Consider the following 23,027-nt stretch of genomic DNA (forward strand, 5'->3'; position numbering starts at 1 on the left):
TGCTGCCATCTTAGAGGATGGAACACCCCATGGATTTGCTCTTGGCTCTGGACTTGGATGGAAGCATAGCCAGTTTCATACATCTGTCAAATTTGAAGACTATGTGAAGTTGAGTGGGCTAGCTAATATGCTGGATGACAATCACAGTCTAGGACCAGGGAGTTTGGTGTTTCAAGTGAATATTTTGGCAAGGCCATCAACCTAAATGATGAAAAGCCTCTAGTTCATTCTATATGAAGACCAGGTGAAGCCTTCAGGGATGTTTATACTGAAGTGACATGTGAACTATCTTCAAGTATCTGAAGGGCTGTCACATTGAAAAGAGATTAGACTAGTCTTGCTTGGTCCCAAAGGACAGAAGTATAGGAATAACGGGTGGAAGGTTTCAAGGAGGCAAACATACTTAGGCTTGATATAAAGAAAAACTTCAAAGCAAGACTGCAGGGCAAAATGGAAACCAGACACTGACAGAGAGGAATCTTACTTCAATTCACCTAGAAAAGAATTTGCCAGGAACCAAAAGAAAAATAACAAGCAGCCAAGCATCAATTCACATATCAAGAAGCACCAATTTTAAATTTGCAGGATTATTTATCAATAATAAGAATTAAAAGGCTAGATTATGATTTAGCAAAAAACAAACAAAACAAACAAAAAACAAAGAAGACTATGACAGAACATTATGCAAAACTGAGCATACTCCTTTCTGAGACAAGATACTTCTTTAGCAAGAACACAGACTTTCAGTCATTCCTCCTGAAAAATACAGTTGCACAGATATTTTAACATATACATTCATCAAAAAAAAGAACTGAACAAGGTAAACAAGTCCAAATAGTATTAATTCAATTCAGTAAATATTTATTAAATGACTACTATGCATGTGCTAGGTATTGGGGATACAAAGGCGAAAACAAAACAATCTCTAACCTCAAAGAACATACATTCTACTAGAAAGATACAATATATACATACATAAGAAAATACAAAATACTTACAAAAGCAAATATAAACCACTAAATGAGTGATGACAATTTCATGCACTATAAGAAACAGAACTTCCACCTTATGGAAAAGTTATCAAGAGAACAAAGGGAGATGGGGTGGGGAGGAGGGAGAGGAGAGAATAAATCAGTTGGTGGGGAGTAGGAGAGGGAGTAAGGAGCTTAGAAGGGGAACGTTGAAGGCTCCTAAACTATACTTTTATCTGTGCTGAACAAAGGAAGGATGGTAAAGATTACAACAATAAAAATAGAATGTGGAGATTTGAATGGGGTAAAGGGGAGGGGAGCACCATTTTAGGGGTATAGGGAGATGGTATCTGTATAAGAGCAAAAAACAAGATAATAATTTTTGATTATTTCAAACAGAATGACCTGTACAGTATTCTGCTGATTTAAAAAAAATTAAGGCCATATAAGAGTATTTGATGGAGAAAATCAACAATTATAAAACTCAATGTTAATGGAATTAACACTCGAATGTGGAAGAAAGTTACAGAATGGATTAGAGAAAACAGACCACAACGATTTGTTACATATAAGAAACACACTTAAAACAGGGAAAACAAAGACTTAAGGTGAGGGGCTGAAACAACGTTTATTATTACACTTCATCTGAATCCAAAGAAGGAGGTGTAATCATGATTTCTGATAAGGCAATAGTGAAAATGATACTGTAAAGAGTGACAAACAGGGAAACTACATTATGCTTAAAGGCACCATAGATTACAATTCAGTATCAGTAAATATATGTACAGCAAATGGTATAGTAACTACTTAAAAGGAAAAATTAACTCAGATGCAGAGAAATGTGAGACAGTAACTGTAGACTAATTCTTTCAGAATTTAATAAATCTAACAGTAAAATAACAAGAAGGAAACTGGATTTGAACAGAAGGATGGAAAAACTAGATTTGATAGACTTACTGCAAGTATTAGATGGGAATAGTGATATCCTTATTTTTCAGGATAACTGCACATTTACAAAAACTGAACACCTTGCCAGAGCATAAATATTCATAAATAAATGCAGAAAGGCAACTATATTAAACATACACTTTACTTTTAACTATAGTGCAGAGTACTGATCTTGTCAGCCAGACTTATACCTGGACCCTGTAACCTGAGACTATTAATATGCACCATGGAAAGGGCCCTTCTTTGAAAGGAAACAACTAATTTGCCTCTTCCTACGCTGCAGGACCCAAACAGCAATAGGGCATCTGGGAACATAAACACAACTTCCCCTCAACAAAGATAGTGGTACATTTTACAGCCCATAATTATTTGGGGGCTTCATTATTATAAAATTCCTACATATATGACCTGTTGTGGTATGAAGACGCAGTGGGGTATGATAATAGATGGCTTTCATATGGTGTTTCAAGGTTCACAAAATACCTTCAATGCATCTCATTTGCACCTCACATTAATCCTGTGAGATAGGTACTACAGATACTATCTCCGTTTTATAGATGAGGAGACTGAGGGTCAGGGAGGTGGTGGTTCTATGCCCCGTGTCAAACAGCTAGTGAATATCAGAAGTCAAGTCTGCACTTAAGTCTTTCCCGACTCTGATTTAGCACTTTTTCCACCTCACTGCATCCCCTACAGTAAGTCAACAAGCACTTTCTTAAGCACTTCCCATGTGTTAGGCACTGTGCTAGAATTCCCTGAATTTGACACTAAACAACCGCGTTCAAATCCCAGATCTGCTACTTATTATTAAAATGACTACGGACAAGTCACTTCACCTCTTTCAGCCTCAATTTCCTCATCTGTAAAAAATAAAGGGAAGTTGGGCTTTTGATCTTTACAATCCCTTCCAATATTATTTGAAAAGCTATCTTGTGGAAAAGGGATGAGACAAGTTCTGTACTCCAGAGGGCAGAACTATGAGCAACAGATAAAAGTTATGGTCAGGTTCACAATAGGAGGAAAAACACCTTCTAATAATTTGAACGGGCCAAAATTGGACAGACTATCATAAGGTAGCAGGTTTTCCCCCTCACAAGTCAGCTTCAAGGACAGGCTAAATGAGGATTTATTGGGTAGGCCTAGTTAGATGGCCTCTGAGGTCTCTTTCTCCCTTAGCCAGACATTAGATGTCAATAAATTCAACCTGTTTTTATAAATGGAAGAAACTGAGGCCTATACCAGACAAAACACATTGCTGCTGTAAGTTATTCTCCATGATTTAAAATTTATTCAATGCAGGCTTTAGATGCACCATTTCCCCAGTGTGTCAGAAACAAAGATTTTACATAAGGAAAAAGCAAATACTCTATCCCAGCTCATTGTTGAAAAACGTTAGGTTTAGTCTTCTCTGTACCTAAAAATACAATGAAATTTCTTATGCTTCAGTAACTGCAAAGGATATTGTGTGATAATTTAAAGTTCAAAAACTAGATGAACAAAAACCCCTCAAAATTTCATAAATGATAATAAAGACATAATATTCTCAAGCACACTCATTGGCAATCTAAACTAACTCGTGACATACAAATTCACATATTTTATCTTTTGGTCTCCCTTTAATCTGTAGAGTACAAGTGACCAAAAGATGATAAATAAGAACTCACATTTATATGGGACTAGGCTGGCATCGAGAGCTTTCTCCCAAAATGACTCCATGAGGTAGATAGTGCAAGTATTATCATCTCCACTATTACAAATAAGGAAACCTGGAAGGTTTATGGAACTTGCCAAGATCACACAGGCAGTACATGTGTGAGGCGAAATTCAAACCCAGTGCACTGACTCCAAGTACATGGCCCTTTCCACTAGACCAAAACGCACTTCTAAGGAAAAAGGCGACTCTCAAGCTGCAATACAACAAATTCTCAGAAGCAATGTACTTGAATTAAGAACACAGAAACATGGTTGAAAGCAATGTGTCAGCTCTAACCTTTTGATGAATATACAACTACACACATATTTATTTTGTATTTCCAATTTTATTTTTATTATTCTCTTATGGAATGCTAAATTTAATGTTACAATGTAGCCATAATAGCTACTGAAACGTGACAAATGTCCTCATCTAAATGCTGTCAAACAGGCTAATGTTTTATGTTAATAAGCAAAACACGTGTGACTTTACACAGCAGAGATCTGGTGGTCTTCAAATTGCTGCCAAGTGCAAGGCAAGCCACAACCCTCAGACAAACTGGAATTCTATACATAAATATATACATTTATTCCATATATGTATTATGCAGACATGCATACATTTCTCCCTCTCTCTCTCTACATATATATATATATATATGTCTGTGCTGAACATTAACAAAGCTGTGTATGTATGTATGTATACGTGCACATCTGTATCTCTAGACATACGCTCCACCCTCCCCACAGGGCTCTCTTTTATAACACTGTCTAGTGTACAGCTAATACATCCTCATTCCCAACTATTATTGTTATTGCCCAATTTAGTTACATGATTTCAGTGGCAGTACTCCGCCCCTTGGGTATAGTGTAGGTATTTCTATGTATATAGATGTCTATTCATGTATATCTATGTATGTAAAGGAAGCATCTTCCTCAAGTCATGCATTAATACAGCAAACAGTCTTTTCAGCATAGATTTTTGGAATTCTAAACAGTGTAAAATCTAATTCTTGAAAAACTCCTATTTGTATACTTTTGTATACAATTTTTAGTTACAAAAAATATATTATATATATATATATATATATTTATATATGATTGAAACCTAGTGAGTACATATGTTCTTTGAGTCAGGCTACATTCTAGCCTTTAGATAAATTAAAAAAAGTACACCCTCTTAACAGGATGCAAAAGTGGCCTTAAAAAGCCCATTGCCTGTATTTAGAATAGCCCATATTTATAATTTTAAAAAATTGACAAAATGATGTCAAAAAATTTGCATTAAATATACAAAGGTTTGCATACAGGTACCTAGTTCAGTTCCTAACATTTTTTCTGGCTTCTAAGATTGACCAGTATTAATGATGACTATCTTAAAATTATGGCTCATCTGTATTTCTGATAGTGAAAAATTCTATCATTTTTAAATCAAAAAAACAAGTTCCATTTAAAAGGAAAAAATGTACACGAACAACCTAAAGTACTCATGGAAATGTTCCTGCACAAAGTGACTGTGTACCCCATGACATATGGGCTCATTCCCAATGAGAACACCATTTGGTAGCATGTGTAAACCCTGTGTGGCTCCTCCTCTCTCTGGGTCTCTTCATTATATAAAAATTCAAACCACTTCACATTAAAATTTAAGTTTAATACAGTGCAAAGTTTTAAGACAAAATAACTTGTTCCCCCCAGTGGAACAAGTTCCAGAATCATGCTGATTCTTTTTCCAACCTATTTACACAATGAGCTAAATGTTCTCCATAAACTCTGAAATTTGCTGAATATCAGCAGAAATGTAATTAATCTAGCAGCAATTGCCTTAACGAGAATTGACAGTTATTTGAGAGAATGCATAAAATTTTCAAGACTGTACTCAGTGTCGTATTGATCTTGATCCCAGAGATCACTGAGGTTCTCCAGGATTGATTTCATACTTGCTTTTCCAGAAGTTGTTGAGGTATTTGTCTTTTCCACTTTTCCATCCTTAAAGGAAAGAATGAAAATTATTTCAGAAATTAACCCAATATTTAAAAAAATATTAAACTATTCTTTAACACTTCATTTCTTCACTGCTTTCTCTTTTTATTTTGTATCTGAATATCTGGAACTCAGGATTAGCCAACAGTATTGGCAACCATTTCATTTCCCTATTAACTCCAAGGAGGCAGAAAAGTGCTGCTGCAGAAATATTACAAATCACATTTCTAAATGATTCAAGTTTAGAGAATGTCTCAGTTTTGCCCACTGACTTTTTTCATAGAATTTTAGAGCTGGAAGCCAGTGTAGAAGTCATCTAGAGTCCAGCCTCCCACAAGATGAAGAAATCTCCCATGTAACTTCCCTGACAAGTAGTCTCATCCATCTCAAATATTTTCAGTGGTGGGGAATTTTCTTACGAGTCTGCTTTTCCTATTGTTGGAAATGTCTGAAAATATTTTCTTATATTGAACCAACATCAGCCTCCCTATAACTTCCATTCTTGGGTCCTAGTTTTACTATGTGGAATGCCTCTTCCCATGTAAATCCTATAATCCTTTAATCAACTAGGTAGGAAGTGAAAAGAAGCACTTTTATAGATATTTATGGAAAAAATGCCAAGCAGAATATGTGTAATCCATCTCCTGAATGCAATCTTTTAAATAGTGGAAGACATCTATCATGTCCCACATAAGTTTTCTCTTCTCCAAGCAAAACATTTCAAAATTCTCTCATTCTCCTATAGCATGATTTCCAGTTGTGCTCTATCCATTTTATCAATGTGTTTCCTAAATATTGCACTTATTACACACAACATCCCACATGGGGCCTGACTAGGGCTAAGTACAATGAGATCACCACACCTCTCTACCTCCCTTCTGAATACTGCACCTCATTTGATGCAGCCTAAGATTAAATTTCACTTTTCTAGACTCTATATTGCACTGTTGATTCAACTGAGCTCACAGTCCATTAATTGCTAGCCCTAACCTCCACTCTTTTTTCATAAGAGCTGTTGTACAGAAACAGCACCTCCATTTTGTACTTGTGTGAGTGATTTTCTGAACCAAAGAGTAGGACTTTCTCTTTATCCTGCTTAAATCTCCTCTTATTAGAAATGGCATACTGTTCTAGGCTACTGATATCTTTGTTGTGCAACATATTAGCTATCTCTTCCAGCTGTATGTCACCTGCACATCTGACAGGCATGCCATCTATGGTTTCATCAAAGTTACTGAAAAAATGGTTGAACAGTACAGAGCCAAGGGCTCTGTCACATAACTGTCACATACTTCCTTCTATATACTATGAATGAAAGAAAGAAAGAAAAAGAATTTATGAAATGCTACAAAGCACTGGGTTCAGTGCTGGGGTACAGACAGAAGAAAGGAAGCATTCCCTGCTCTAAAGAAGATCTAGTTTGGGAGGACAACACATATAGGGAAGTTCAGCTACAGGGTGGGTATAAAGTCCAGCAGGCCTGGGGTGCACTGGAGTATCCTAATAGGTACCTTCAATGGTATAGGGAGGTGGTGTTAAGTAGCTGGATTATGTGAGATGAGAGAAAGGGAATAAAGAAGAATGGGTAAACTGCTGGGTACTAGCAATATTTCAAAATATTTCAAAATAAAATCAGTTTTTTAATGTAAGGATTCACAGTCAACAATGTACTGTGCATTAATGAGTCTTTTCTAGGAAAACGGAAAGAGGTCTGTAATATATAAATAAAATTTCTTTGGAGTGATATTTAGTGCAAATGTTGGGTTTTGATTTGCATTGTAATTTGGAGAATGGGAGTCTAAGACACTAATCAGTGAGTGTCTCTGATCCCTCAGAGTCTTCAGCTCACAAGTATCTTGGCACAAAGAGCACAATACCAAGTAGAAGTATCAGTGATGGAGGCCCTGCTACAGACCTCAGTGATATTTATCTAGCTTGTGCCTCTAGATATCTGGAGCCTATGAGAGCCAAGAAGAAACTCTCTCTATGCTGTCCTACTACGTCCTCACAGACAATGAACCAGAGTTATGTTGACCAGGCTGCTCTGAATCTACCAACAAGCAACAAAATGAGTGATAGAGTTTATGATTCATGACAAATTGAATAATAAATTTTTTACCTTGTCAAGGGTAAACAGGTCAAGAAGTTGATCGGTCCCCATGCTCTGCAGACTAGCATTCTCTTGGCTAATAACTGTATTTGCAATATTCATTTTGAATTTCTGCAGACCCATTATTTTCTCTTCCAACGTTCCTCTTGTTATTAATCGATATACATTAACAACTCGTTTCTTGGGGGAGAAAAAAACTATAATTAACAGCTATAAATTATAGCATGAAAGATTTTACAGATTTACTAGAGCAACTGTGACGGATCTTTAGAGAAATGGACAACCAATTTTTTTAAAATTGTGATTAAACTTTTGGGCAGCCATTTTGCTGTGTCTAAGGATATATTTCAATTTATGTGAGGACCTAGCCCCTTCTTTCTCTCTATTCTACCACAGAGAGTCAAATTTTCCCGACTTACTCACATCTTGCTCTAGAGGGACAAGTCACATTTCTCAGGCTCAGTTATAGCAGTTTAGAAGGACTAGGAATGAGGTGATGATCACACTGGGGGTGACAGAGGGTAGAACAGGGACTGAGTTTGCTTCAGATATCACTAAATAATATAGAGTCACAGGCATTCTAAATTTGATCAACTAAATTAGATCAAATTAGATATTCTATATTAGATCAACTGGTGATAAAAGAGGCTCAAAACAGAAGAACACCGTCTTACCATTCTAGTTTCTAGGGCCTAAAAATGACCAGACCATGCATTTAGAGCAGGGCTTCTTGAAACTTTTTCCACTCACTCCCTCTTCAGTGCTTCTTCAACTGTGGGTCGTGACCCCACCACAATTTAAGAAGCGCTGAAAAGAGGATGACAGACTGGTAAGGAGTAGAAGGGATCTTAGAAATCCAGTGGTTCTACTACCTTACTTGAAAGATGAGGAGACTAAGGCTCAGAGAGGCTTGGTCCCACAGGAAATTAATGACAGAGCTGGGACTAGAACTCAAGTTTCTTGGCTCCTGGTCCAGGGCCCCTCTGTCCTATTGTCCCACATCGCAATGTTTAAATCAAAGATTTTAAAGTGGGTTTACAATAAAGTCAGGAACGAGGAATCACATTACGATAGGTACGGCAACATTGCAAGGGGAAGTTTACCTGGCCAATACGATGTGCTCGATCCATTGCTTGTAAATCCCTCATAGGATTCCAGTCATGCTCAACAAATACAACTGTATCAGCTCCTGTTAAGTTAAGACCCAGTCCACCAACATGTGTAGTCAGTAAAAGAACATCTATGGATGGGTCATTGTTGAACCTGAATACACAAATTGAAGGAGGAGAAGAGGAAAGTGAAAAATTAAAATTTTTCTTCCTAAATCTCCTACACAACACAATGTAAATTGTTTAATAAAAACTGAAGACAAGAAATAAGGTATTAGGTCAATATCTTGAAATTCAGTAAATCTAGCTAAATTTCTGAAACAACTAGCTAGAGAAGCTGAATAAGTTTTCTTTACAGAATTCTATTATCTACGAAAGCTCCTCACTGTGACCTCAATACCTCTCCCAGCTCCCTCAGTTCTCTCCCAGGCCATCCCCTCTGCCTTGGCTCTACTTTTCTCCCCTCCTCACCTCGACCTCTTGATGAACCACGTTCATTATGTACATGAACGTGTAACTCCATGTTGTCCTCTTACGCCCTTTGCTCTCTTATCCTATCACTGATCTCATCCCGCCAAACCTTAGTCTTGGATTACTCCCACTATCCCCTGCCTTCACAGCTCAGCTGAGCCTTCACTGCAGCAACACAATCCATCCTTCTACACTTCCCTAAGTAAGTCATGATGCCACTCACCAGGGGGCTTTACTTAAAGCTTTTCATTCCTCCTCAAGCCTGACATGGATTCCCTTTCCACATCCTCAGGGAGAACTTTGTCTCCTATTTCTCTGGGGGAAAAAATGGAGGCCATTGCCAAGAGCTCCCTCTTCATCTGTCTCAGATACCTTCTACCACTATCTGCTCCTTTCCCCCAGTCTCATACAAAGAAGTATCTATTCTCATTGCCAAGCCAAACCTTTCTGTATATACAAGTGATCCCATTCCATCTTTTCTTCTCCAGCATTGTCTTTTGTCCCTCTCACTTTCTCACTAATCTTTAATCTCCCTGTCTACTAGCTGACTCTCTACTGCCTTACAAACAAGCCCATGTCTCCCTTCACCTCAAAAAACCCTCACTTGATCCATGCATTCTCTACTAGCTAGCATTCTCTCTCCTCCTTTTCCTGGCTAACCTCCTCTAGAAGGCCATCTACACAGGTGCCTCCACTTCTTTTTCTCTTGCTTCCTTCTTAACTCTACAGTATGGTTTCAGACTTCCTCATTTAGCTGAAACCACTCTTTCCAGAACTATCAGTGGTTTCTTAATTGCCAATATTTAATCGCCTTTTCTCAATCCTCATTCTCTTTTTTTTCTGACACTGCTAATCACCCTTTTCTCCTTAGTCTTCTCATCTCTCTAGGTTTTTGTAATGCTATACTCTCTACTGGTTCTCCACCCTATCTGACCTCTCCTCAGACTCTTTTGCTGGATCTTCTTTCAGGTCATACCCTTTAACCATGGGTGTTTCCCAAGACTCTGTCCTATGTCTTCCTCTCTTTATATACAACGTTGCTTGGTGATCTCATCAGCTCCCATGGTTTCAATCATCATCTCTGTATCAATGATTCTCAGATCTAGTTACCTAGCCCAAACTTCTCTGCTGACCTACAGTCTGGCATCTACCACTGCCTATTAGTCATCTGCGACTGGATATCACCTGGACTTTTCAAACTCACCATGTCCAAACCTAAACTCTGTATCTTTCCTCCTAAACCCTTCCCTCTTCCTAGCTGTCCTATTAGTGTTGGGAGCACTACCACCCTCCTAGTCACCAAGGCTCAATCTAAGCTTTGTCCTTGACTTCTCATTCTCCATATCCAATCATCTGCCAAGTCTCATCGTTTCTACCTTCATAATATTTCTCAAAGATGCCCTCTTCTCTCCTCTGACACTGCCACCACTGTGGCATAGGCCCTCATCACCTCACATATGAACTACTGGTAATCATGGGGGGGTGGGGTAGGGAAGGGAGGAAAGGTTCATCTTTGCCTCAAAGGCTCTCTCCATTCCACTCCATGCTCCATTTAGCTGTCAAATTGATCTTCCTAAAACAGAGGCATAAGTATGTTATACACACCCCTATTCACTCAACTCTGGTGGCTCCATATCATCTCCAGCATAAAAGAGAAAAACATCTGTCTGGCATTCAAAGATCTTCATAAATTGCCCCCTTGCCTCAAAGCCCTCTCCACCAATGTTCCTTACACTTTACACACTCTCCCTCTTCATTGTTGCTCATTTAGTTCATCTGTCTCTGGGCATTTTCACTTGCTGTCTCCTCCATGCCTGGGATGTTCTGTCTCCTTTTCATCTCCTTCACTTCTGGTTTCCTTCAATTGCTAGCTAAAATCCCCGTTTGCAAGAAGCCATTCCCAGTCCCCCTTAATGCTAATGCCTTCACTCCATGATTATCTCCAATTTATCCTCTAAATATCTTGTTTGTATGCTGTCTCTCCCAACAGACTACAAACTCCTTGAAAACAGGGACTATTTTATGCCTTTCTTTGTATCCCTAGCACTTAGCAGGGGCTTAATAAATGCTTATAGATTTGACTTCTGGGTAACTGGGTACAGCTGCTGATGACAACTGTTTCCATAATCACTTAACCCTCAAATGTCTATTTGGATGCTTTTGAAGTTGGCTTTTTCCTGGAAATGTAGACTATGTTTTCCTTACAGTAAAAAAACAAAAAATGAACCAAAAAAATTATTTGTCATAAATTTCATTATGAAAAGTAAAATGAGATAAAGAGGTGAATTTTTCAATATTATATAAAGGTATAGTACAAAATATAATAGTAATGCTGCTTCATATTTATATGTTGATGTATTTATGGTACATTTATTATCTCATAAAATCTTCAGGTCTCCACAAGCCAATCTGGAATCAGGAGACCAGGTTTCAAGCCTCAACTATGTCCTTTGCTGTACGCCCTCAGGCAATCACTTCAACTTTCTTTTCTTTTTTTTTCTTTTTGCTGAGGCAATTGGGGTTAAGTGACTTGCCCAGGGTCACACAGCTAGTAAGGGCCAAGTATCTGAGTCCAGATTTGAACTCAGGTCTTCTTGACTCCATGGCTGGTGCTCTATTCACTGTGCCACCTAGCTGTCCCAACTTCAACTTTCTGAAACTCAAATTTCACTATCTGTAAAATTAAAGAACTGGACAAGATGATTTCTAAATTCTCCTTAAGATCTAATAATTTATAACAGTCACTACAAGGCTATTAGTAGGCAGAGCAAATAAGGTTAAATCACTTCCTGAAGGCCACAAAGGTAATTTATTATAGAGCTAAGACTAGAACTTGATATTCTAATTCCTATTCAAGGGGCAGCTAGGTGGTGCAGTGGATAGAGCACTGGCCCTGAAGTCAGGAGGACTTGAGTTCAAATCCAGCCTCAGACCAAACACTTCACTCTTACTAGCTGTGTGGCCTTGGGCAAGTCACTTAACCCCAACTGCCTAAAAAAGAGAAACAAACCACTAATTCCTATTCAGTGTTCTAGCCACTATGCTATATTGCTTAACAATTTCAATAGTATCTGACATGACCAAATTAATCTCTCTTCATTTCCTTGCTAATTCTTGAAATTTCTCTAACAAAGCATAAGACCTTTTGATAAAAGCCTTAAAACATAAATTCCCTGTTAAGTAACAGAATAAAACACAAATGTAAATGACAAAAGACTGTAATAATGTCCATAATTGCCCCTAAGGAGTTCTTGTCAACTGGGCCAAGAAGAACTATCCTTTTAGAAGATCATAGAGAATAGGACTGGAAAAGAGGAAATCTTAGCTGGTTTAAAAAAAAAAAAGGAAGTCAACAAAATTTGCAAACTATTGGCCATATGAGCTTGACTTTAATTCCTGAGTAAATTTTGGAATGCACAATTAAAGGGATGGGTAGGGAATACCTAGAAAACAAATGATGGTCACAAAGAAGCAACATGACTTCACCAAGACTAGGCCATGAGAAATTAACCTTGTTCTCCTTTTTTACAGTGTTACTAGACTGGTTGAGATCAGTGCTATCCTGTAGAGACAATTTACCCAGATTTCAGCAAAGCATTTGATTAAGTCTCTCACACTGTTCTTGTGGAAAAAATGGCAAGATGTAGGTTGTGACAGTATAATTAAGCAAACATGAAACTGACTGAATGGTTGGACCCAAAAAGTGGTCATTAGTGGTTCAGTATTAACTTGGAAGGTGGTTCCCTGTGAAGGACCCCAGGGATCTGTGCATAGCCCTTTCCTGCTTCACAATTATATCAATAACCTGGATAAAAGTACAGATGTCATGCTTACTAGATTTGCAAATCAACCAATAATGACATGAATGAGATAAACGATATAAAACTAAAAGGAATACATAATCCTGGGATAATGGAATCAGGATCCCAAAATACTAGAACATTGTTTAAAAGGTTAGATGATGACATTTAATAAGGATAAATTTAAAGTATTACACTTTGGGGGGAGGAATGGCTAGGCATGTTTGTCTGAAGAAGATCTAGGGGTTTTAGTGAATTACAAGCTCAATATGAGTTAGATCTGGGGGTTGTAGGGTTTTAACTCAATATGAGTTAAGAGTATGATGTGGGAACCAAGAAAGCTTATGCAATCTTGGGCTACATTAAGAGGCCAGGCATCCCATCTAGGAATGAGGAGGCATAAGAACTGTCTGTACTTTGCTGTAATCAAACCATTTCTGTTCTACTGTGTTCAGCTTTTTATGTGCCACATTTTAGGAAAGATTCTGATTAGCTGATTAACATCCAGAGGATAACCAAGATGGTAAAGGACAGGATACAAGAAGAGTAGTAAGTGATCATTTAATTACATATCCTTTCTAGAAAATTAACTGACATATTACTGAATAATTAAGACTTCATTATCAATAAGTTAACTTATTTAGAACAATGTAAAATTCAGAGATTGATTTTTATTTTACAATTTAACAATTTCCTGTTACTCTTTGATAGAAAAAAGTTAACACAAACTTGCTTAGAGTCCTTTTTCTCATCAGTCTTTTCCAATTAGTAACTGTACATGATAATTAAGTAGCATCTTTTGATTCTTTGTCATACAGTCCTTGATTGAATAATACAATCAAGTTTTTTTTTCAATGACGTTATGTTATCCAAGAGACCTACCGAATATACACTTCTGTTAAAATTACACAATGAAAATTCATCAATTTAGGGCATGTTCATAAATAGTTCCTTATCCAAAAGAGATCTGATGAAACAAACTTCATTTCTAAGTATTTATATCTTCATTATGGCCTACTCTGTGATCTTCAAGCTAAAAGAACATTTACCGTGAGACAATGGAATGCCTTTGACCAGCAGGTATACTTCCATCTAGCCGCAGATACGTGATAGAGGGCAAGTGAGGTTTGAGAAGATCATGTTCTACTATGTCCAGCATGCTTTTGAGCTGGCAGAAGATAAGTATCCTGTGCTGGGCCACAACGGCTTCTGTGCCACTCTCTGAAGTACTGGCATTTCCCAAACCACAGTCCAGTAGCAGCTTAAAAAAAAGGGGGAAAAATATGGGTCCAAGGGCAGCTCAATAAACATTGTTTACTAAGCTCATTCTGTAATAAATGTTTATCTCTACAGTGAAAAATAGAAGTGACTTACCTGCTCTTCAGATTCTCTTAAAGTATATCCATACCAGATTATCTCTGTGGGCTGCAATGTCACCCTGGAGAATCTGGAACTAAGAGCTGCTCAGGCTTATCAGCCCATAGAATTTTCTGGTCCCCTCTTCAGGAGGGTACCTAACAGGACTTTCTTCCCTTTCCTCAGTTCCTTGAGGCTCACTAGAGGGAACATATAGGTGCTCAATAAATGTCTGTTGTTGTTGGTGATGATGATGATGATGATGCCCCAGGCCAAATAGTCAAAGGGTATAAGAAAAAATCATGAAGCAGCTAAATACAGAAAGGATTAAAAACTGCATAAAAGTAGGAAAGTAAAGAGTAATACAAACATACCTCTCTCCCCAACTCAAATAGCTAACCTCTCTCAAAATAGTTTTGTTTCCTTTTAACTCTATAGCGCTTTTTCTAAAACAAAGGCATGAAGTATTCCCCAGTGAAAATAAAGTATGGATGATGAACCTCTGGAGAATTCAGGTTATAAGGAAGTAACCTCCAATTCTCCAAAGGTAATTATCAACACCCACCCAGGGTTTGGCCAGATTGCTATGTCATCTCATTGGCAACCTGGGATGTGACTCATTTACTGTGAATCTTCACAATTGTTTAATCCATGATGATTTGGGCTGACACCTGTACTCTCGATAGAGTACTTGCTATTACTTTTCTCAAATCCCAGTGTGAGCCCATGATTACTGGCTGTTAGAGCCAGAAGGGACCTCAGAGGTCATCGAGGCCAATTCCCTTATTTTAGAACTGAAGAAAACAGGCCCAGAGAAGAAGGTTAATAACTCTAACTTATACAGTGCTTTTAAATTTTGTATAATCCTTTAGAAAAAGGAGAAATGACTTATACCAAGTCACTTAGCAAGTTAAGCTAAGATTACGTGTCTCTAAATATGTCTAGTTCAGTGCTTTTTCCTTCTTGGTAAGCAGTGGAGTCTCTCAGTCTGACCATATTTCAAGACACAGCAATATGATATACCTACTTTCCACATCCAAAACAAGACTTAAAGGTAAAATGGTGCTTTCCTTATTACAAATATGAAATGCTTAGAAGCACAAAATCTTAGGGGTTGGAAGAAATCTTCAAGTCCAATACCTATCTCAAGAAATGCATTAATCTCCTCTTTAATGTTTCTGACAAGTGACCATCAGGACTATTTATTTTCCATGACAGGAATGATCACTATTACATAAGGAAGCCATTGGACAGCTCAGCTGAAAAGTTCTTCCTTACACCAAGATGAAATCTGTCTCATTGTACCTTACACCCATTCAATGGTCCTAGTTCTGCTCTCTACAGCTACATCACATAAGTCTGATCCCTCTCCTGAGTAATAATCCCTCAAATATTTGAACAAAAGCTATCATACTTTATTTTTATAGGTTAAAAATCCCAATTCCTTCTATGACATGATTTGTTGACCCCTCAATATTCTGGTTATGCTCTTCTGGATGAGATCATTTTTCAATGTTCCTCTTAACATGTGATACTTTAAAATACAATGGAACTAGTAATACCTTCCTTTTTCTGGACAGTTTAACACTTTAAGATGGCATTAATTTTTTTTTGCGAGTCACACCATGTTGCTGGTTGATACTGAACTTGCAGTCATCTTGACCCACTACATATTCTTCATATGACCTGTTTTAATCAGATCTCCCCCATCCTGGACTTCTACAACAGTTTTTGATGCTAAGGGCAAGATTTTACTTTTCTCCCCAATGAACATGCCTTGTTCTCACATGCCCTGATATCATCAGACTGATTTTATGTCCTTTTAAAACTGATTCCATTTACAGTCAACTGATTTTATCCTGTAACTGTCTAATTCATGGTTCTTTGTCCCTGAACTTAGTTCAGAATTCAGCTGAGCTGAAATGAATTAAGTTTAGAAATCCAGTTCTACTGTTAATCACTATTTTATTCTTGCCTCAAGGAAATCTATTATCCTTGAGAGATATGGGTGAACACCAGGGAATCTGGTCCAGTATTTTCACACCACCAAGCTATCCTTCAAAAGGATGTCTGGTCTGCTGTCCAAAGTCTGGTCCACAATCTCTAACCTTACAGGTGGACTCAAACAATGAACATTTCTGTCACAGGAGGGGGCTGCTGCTAGCCCCTCATTTCCAATTTCCAACCAGTCATACTGTCCCCCACACCTCAGCTCTGTAACCAATCACTGATTTTGCCATTCATGATGTCAAGCTTTTCTAACTACTCATAATTTGTTCCCTGCCTATGAAGCCCCATTCTTTGTTCTGTACTCCCCAAAACTGTAAAAGAGAAATGATCCTGTCATTTGGGGTCTTAGCTTTGCTGAGGAAGCTGAGATCCTATTTATTGGTAAATTCATGTTTTACTAGTAAATTGAGCATGGCTGGAACTTTGTGCCTCAGTTTACCTTATTTTAACTTATACCCCTTTGTCTTTGCTTACATTATTTTCTATGTTTGGAATGCTCTGCCACCTTTGCCTGTTGAACTCCTCCCCACTCTAGATGCCAAATCCTCCAAGAAATCATTTCTCCCTCAATGAGGCATCAAGGTGATACACTGCATAGAGCGTTGGGCCTGGAGGCAGGAAGACCTCAGTTCAAATCCTGTCCTATGTGACAAGTCATGTAACCTCTCTGGGCCTTCTTTTCCTCATCTGTAAAATAGTAATAACAGCATCTCCTTCCTCCCAGGGTTGTGAGGGTCAAATGAGACAACAGACTTAGAAGCACACTACAAATTTTAAGGTGCTATATAAATGTCAGCTATTACTATTTACACAGTTTTGTTTTGTGAGTCTCTACAGCACTCATTCTGTCACACAGTATGTGTGATATGGAGATAAGACACACACACAATGCCCCTAGATTAAAGATCACTGGGGGTAAGTCTTACTTAAACCTGGTTATCTCTCCCAATGCTTAGCATTGTGCTCTGCACGCAGCAGCTGCTTAATAACTGGTTGTTTTTTTTGTATTTGAGACAAATTTTTTCACCTTAATGTTTTTGGTGTGTTGTTCAGGTTTATTTATTTGGGTGACTCTACATTTTTATTCTGTTACCTGATCCATTACTTAATCCTCCAAACTTTATATCACCTTTTAATTGGACAGAAATGCCTTCTACGTTTTCCTCCAAGTTACATCCACTGACTGATTTCAGGAAAATCATTTTAAAGCTTTCTCTTACTATCCTCCCTCTCCCAACCCCATTTTCTGAGAAAAGACTTGAAGAAAAATTTAAGAAAGAAGATACATTTAGAGATGTGCTATTTCTGTTCTTGGACAGAATTTTCACTCTTAATAGCTGAAAGGAACTGAGGAAAGGGGAAAAAGGAATTATCGGGAAACCCTCCACAGAGAATGACTGGGAATGGTCTTGACCTTTCTAAGTTGAACAGTTCTAAACTTCAGAATTCCAGATACTCCAGGGTAAGAAGGAGCCCCCTAAAATGATAATCCAGAATGGGTAATCACCTTTGGAGAAAGGAATAATTTTATACAGAAAAAGTTTTAAAAATACAAACAATTCTTCAATAGTGTATTAATAGTAATGAAAAGAGGCAGTTAAAACTTCAACACTTAAAATTTCATAAAATTTCCTGTTTTTCTGATGTTATAACTTCACTTTACTTATCATGATCAAGCAAATATGTCCTCTAGATAAGTTTGAAAATCAAATGGCCTGCTCCACTTTCTCTTTTGTCTTTGAATATTTCTAGTTAGAGGTCAAGCAGGGTCGATTAAGTAAAGGTGATTATAGTATATACGACTTCTCAATTTGACTTATCATCTACCCCAATATCATATACATGATGTATCTGTGAAGTAGTGAGACTGAGTTCATAAGCTCCACCTTCCAATTCTGTTGTGTTTAGATCTGATCCTCAAAAAAAAGTTTTGATTTCGCCCCCTTTTTTCTTAAATTGGCCAATTCCAGATATACAAAACGTACCCTCATCCCACACACAAATTTATCCTGTAAACCAGTTTAGGCAAAACCACATAACATGAACACTCCACACTCTTAGTCCCCCACTTCTCTGAGAAAAGGGAAGTATATTTCATTATTTATTTTCCAGAACAAAGATTAGTCATTACAATTATTTACAGTTTGACTTTTACTGGGTTTTTTTTTCACTGACATTACTGTAATCATTGTCTTACCATTCCCTCTTTAATCTAATTCTAATAACTATTAATGATTAAAAAAATACACATTAATGAAAAAAAAACCACACAGGCAGCTCATGGTACTTACATTCATTTTTTGAGATACCTCTATAGTTTTTAAAGAAAATCACACAGCTATTTGTTTTACATATAATGCCATCAGTAATCAACAGTCAAATCCTACACATATCATGAAAAAGCTATATTGTATGGCATTTTCTATAAATTACTTATATGAAGTGTGTTAAGTTTAGTAGATGTTTCTAGTGAAATTAAATGAAAATATTCACTGAACATTAACAAATAAATTAATGAATAAAGTACAGATCAAGAGGACACAGACAGAAATGAGAGCAAATGAACAGCTATAAACTGCTATTTTCTGACCCTCAAATTACAGAAGAGTTAGCAGTTTATGATAGTGCTCTTCAGCACTGAAAGTAATGTTTTCTTCTACTTAGCCTTCATAAATCAGTAGTCAATAAAAACATATTCCATTTAAAATTAATATTAAAATGTGATGAATAAAAGAAATGGTGAAATAAATATCTCCATAATGCCTGCTATTTCTAGGCAAAGTAAATAATATATTGATGAAACCAAAAGGAACGTGCTTGTGGAGAAGAAAATTCATTCATGTTTATCAATGTTCCCTATCTAATTACTTACTTGTTTCAAAGCAGAGAGTTTAGGAGCGTGCTGAATATCCCGAAGAGAAGAGTTCTGAGCTGCCAGCTGTTCAGTAGTTTTCTTAAATTCGGGGTGCTGGGTTGTTAAGACTAATGCTGGATGGTTGCAAAGTTTACGTAAATACTGTAACGCCTTTAATAGGAACCAAAAAAAAGGGAAAAAAAATAAAAAGACAGAGCTAATCCTAAAACACTGGCTCCAAATAACAGACAAACTATTAAATTATGGGAGATTTGGACATTTTAATTATGCTACTGGAAATCACCTACAGACTTGCTAGAGTGGGGAAAATGCTGAGAAACAAGAATCTGCGAGACAACTGAGCACTCTGAGAAGGACAGATGAAAGTGGAACCAAGCAGTACTTGAGGGAGTGCCTTCCACATCAAGATCTTGAAGGACCCTTCATCTCTAAATGCATAAACCTGAGGAGTCCTGAAGGGGAAGAAGTCTTAAAAGATAATCCCAGGTCTTCTCTGGTAGGGGGGAGGAGGAGGGTAAAGGGGGCTGGGTATATGCTGAATTTTATGGGACCATTAGGTTCTTTTTGCCTGTTGCCAAGAGGCACGCTTCTCTTAACCACCAGCCTCCTCTTTCCAGATCTTCTTTGTCTTCCCTGGTCCCATCATCTTCCCCTCCCCTTGTATCCTCCCCTAAGAAAGGGAAGAAATGCCCTTGGTCCTACAGACTTGTATCCTGAAGACAATTCTAGTAAGAACAATAAGGGAAAAGGTGATATGGATCAAATATGTAGAGTTGGAAGAGACTTTAATGGTTATCAAGGTCAGAGAAGTTAAATGGCCCAATCAGGTTTACAGAGGCAGCAGTAGGAAGTAGTAGAGTTGGGATTCAAACCCAGGTCCTGACTCTAAATCTATCGTATCTATGTGTATTAAGCTATACCTCACATTTTAGTATGCTTTGTCCTAGGTTGCTGAACCACACCACATCCCCCTCCACAGGGATCCCATCACCTCCTTCCTTCTCATCTTCTGCCTATGTCTCAAGTCTGCTTAGAGCATCCAGGACTCTTAAGAGGGCTTCAATCCTTTCAACAGAAGAAAGGAAGATGCATAAACCCCTTCTTCTCCACTTCTTCGCTCTGGGATCTTTATGGTATGTTTTAGTATGTAGTTTGAGAATTTGTTTGACTTTTCTGTCAGAAATGTCTGGAATATTTTAAGAAAGTAAAAAAGGGACCATTTGAAATAAATTACTTCTTCTGAAAAAATGTATTTCTGGCAAAAAGAAACCATTGGCTCAAGTCCTGACCTAAATGACTACATTTCTTTCAATGCTATATGCATGTAAGATTTAACTATTATTTTTTAAACAAGCATGGATTTGCAGTTCCCATTTTATTTCAAGTATCCTTAGCCTCTAACAAGGGCATATATAATGTTGAATAAAGGATTTAATTAAACAATTGAAATCTATGTCAATGTTTAATGTAAAACTCACCACACACAAGGAATCCAATGTATGCATTCTGTCAATTGCATTTAATAAGTCAACTGTAGTATAAAGAAGAAATCTGTACCTGGAACACATGCCCTGTAGCCTTTAGCTTTGGCTTTTCAGTTTCTTCAGCAAGTGCAGCTGTAGAAACGGTTTCATCAACATCACATTTGGCACGAGACTTAGCAAAATCTTCATACAACTGAACCTGCAGAAATTTATACCCCCATCAAATCAAAGTAGTGACTATCAAAAATAGTTCAAATCATATAATTACTGAAGTTCAGCAAATACGTAATTTAAGACCCCTTTCACATTAAGAAATAAGTTAAAGTCTTTAAAAATTACTTCTATTATTCAGTAGGCATAACGTACTATGTTTCACTGAAATTAATTTTAGATTTCTGGCACAGAATTCAATTCAAATCAGCAAGCCTTTCCTCATGTGTGCTATGTAAAAGGCACTGAACAAGGGGCTGGGGAGTTGCTAATGACACACAAAACCAAAATACACACTCTGATTCTCTGACCACAAGTGAGTTATTTAAGCTCTTTGACCCTTAGTCAATAAACATTTATTAAGCACCTATTATGTGCCACGCACATATGTGGAGCAGCTAGGTGGCTCAGTGGATAGATTGCTGGGCCTAGAGTCAGAAGACCTGAGTTCAAATGTGACCTCAGATACTTAGTAGCTGTGTGACCTTGGGCAAATCACTTAACTTCCACTTGCTTTAATCCACTGGAGAAGTAAATAGCAAACTACTCCAGAATCCTTGCCAAGAAAACCCCATGGACAATCTAGTCCACAACGTTATGAAGAGTAGGCTACAACTAAACAACTGAACAACACCAACATGTGCCAGGCCTGTGTTAAGTACCAGGACCACAAATAAAAACAAAGACAGTCCTTGACCTCAAGGAGCTTACAGTCTAATTGGAGGAAAAAGAAGTGGGGGTAGTGGGGAGATGGTAGGGCAGTATTCTAAAGAAGTCCAAAAGCAGTGCAGCTAGTGAAAAATGGGCAGAAAAACTGTGCCAAGCCCCCTCTTTAAATAGAAACCCTGGAGCCTGATGAAATGTGAAGACCACGCAGATTCAATCTTGGGGAAGGATCGTATGAAGGAAAGGTTCAGAGAGTCAACTAAGACTTATCTACTAAGCAGCATATGCTGTTGAAAGGAATTAGTTTCTTTGATGACAAAAATCATAGATCCTTGAAATACTGATATAAATATACATTTTATGACCCTATGATGCAAAACTGACTGCACAAAATCCACTAATTCTGAAACAATCATGCTCAGTCTATAAAAATCAGCAGTGTATACCCCTAAACAGAAAAAACTGATTGATAATATCTTAAGATTTCTAAACTGCCAACAAAGAGAGACAGTATTATTTGCTTACTCTGTATAAATGCATGACAATGATCACTACAATGTAATGTCAGTTCAACATGAGAACCCTGGGATAAAGCCAAAAGTCATTCTAATATTTAAAGGGCCTCAACAAGGTTCTTAGCTTTGGAAATCATTATCCTGTAAGTAAGTATGCAAAAGAACTCAAATTGACATGGGGGACCTTCCTACATGTAAGGCTAGAATGCTCTGTAAGCATATCTCAACAACAAACACTTACTAACCACTTGAAGTGGCGAGAGCACCATCTAGGTACTGAGATAACACAGAATTCAGATGAGAGAGATCTTCCCAAAGGATCTTAGAAGGGGAATGGGGAAGGAGATGGCAGTGACAACTACAAAACAGCTGGTATGTATAATATTACTTCAGTGTATTGGTGAGTTATAGGAGGTCTGAGCGGGGAAGGTCAATTCTAACTCAGGGAAGAAAAAGGGAAGGCTTCACTGAATAGGCATTTTAAAGCGTTAATAGATGAGTAGGGGAAGTGGAATGAAGATGGTGGAATCAAGAGCAAAGCCTAGCTTGCCCACTACACCTCCTCTACAAAGACCTAAAAAATGTACCAGACCAAAGAAATCCAAGAACATCATAGTGAGTCATCCTTTCAGCTCAGGAAGGTTTAGGGAGACACGAGATATGTAGATACTGGGGTCTGGCCAGAAGCCTTCTGCATGGAGTACTCTAGCACCCAGACACTAAAAGACAGACAAAACAAGGCATCAGGGCCAGAAGAGATCCCAGGGGATCCTTGAACTAGTGCAGGGTGCAGCAATGAGTGCCACTTGGCAATTCAGGGCACAGAA

General features: G+C 37.7%; 1 protein-coding gene across 5 annotated transcripts in view; it reads right to left on the reverse strand.

Moving 5' to 3' along the window:
- Window positions 1–840: 840 nt before the first annotated feature.
- The window catches only part of BTAF1 (B-TFIID TATA-box binding protein associated factor 1), a 129,587-nt gene continuing 107,400 nt past the window's right edge, over window positions 841–23,027 (reverse strand). For 4 of the 5 annotated variants that reach the window (XM_020964076.2, XM_020964075.2, XM_020964074.2 and 1 more), the window contains exons 33-38: window positions 20,883–21,008; window positions 19,323–19,475; window positions 14,134–14,345; window positions 8,808–8,967; window positions 7,714–7,884; window positions 841–5,600 (exon numbers count right to left, since the gene is read on the reverse strand). In XM_020964076.2, the coding sequence (XP_020819735.1) occupies window positions 5,454–5,600; window positions 7,714–7,884; window positions 8,808–8,967; window positions 14,134–14,345; window positions 19,323–19,475; window positions 20,883–21,008 (969 nt within the window). In that variant the 3' untranslated portion in view covers window positions 841–5,453. The other variant, XM_078150998.1, reaches the window with a different exon arrangement.

Source organism: Phascolarctos cinereus, unplaced genomic scaffold (assembly GCF_003287225.1).
Source record: "Phascolarctos cinereus isolate Bilbo 61053 unplaced genomic scaffold, phaCin_HiC Scaffold_3;HRSCAF=262, whole genome shotgun sequence".
Taxonomy (NCBI): Eukaryota; Metazoa; Chordata; class Mammalia; order Diprotodontia; family Phascolarctidae; genus Phascolarctos; species Phascolarctos cinereus.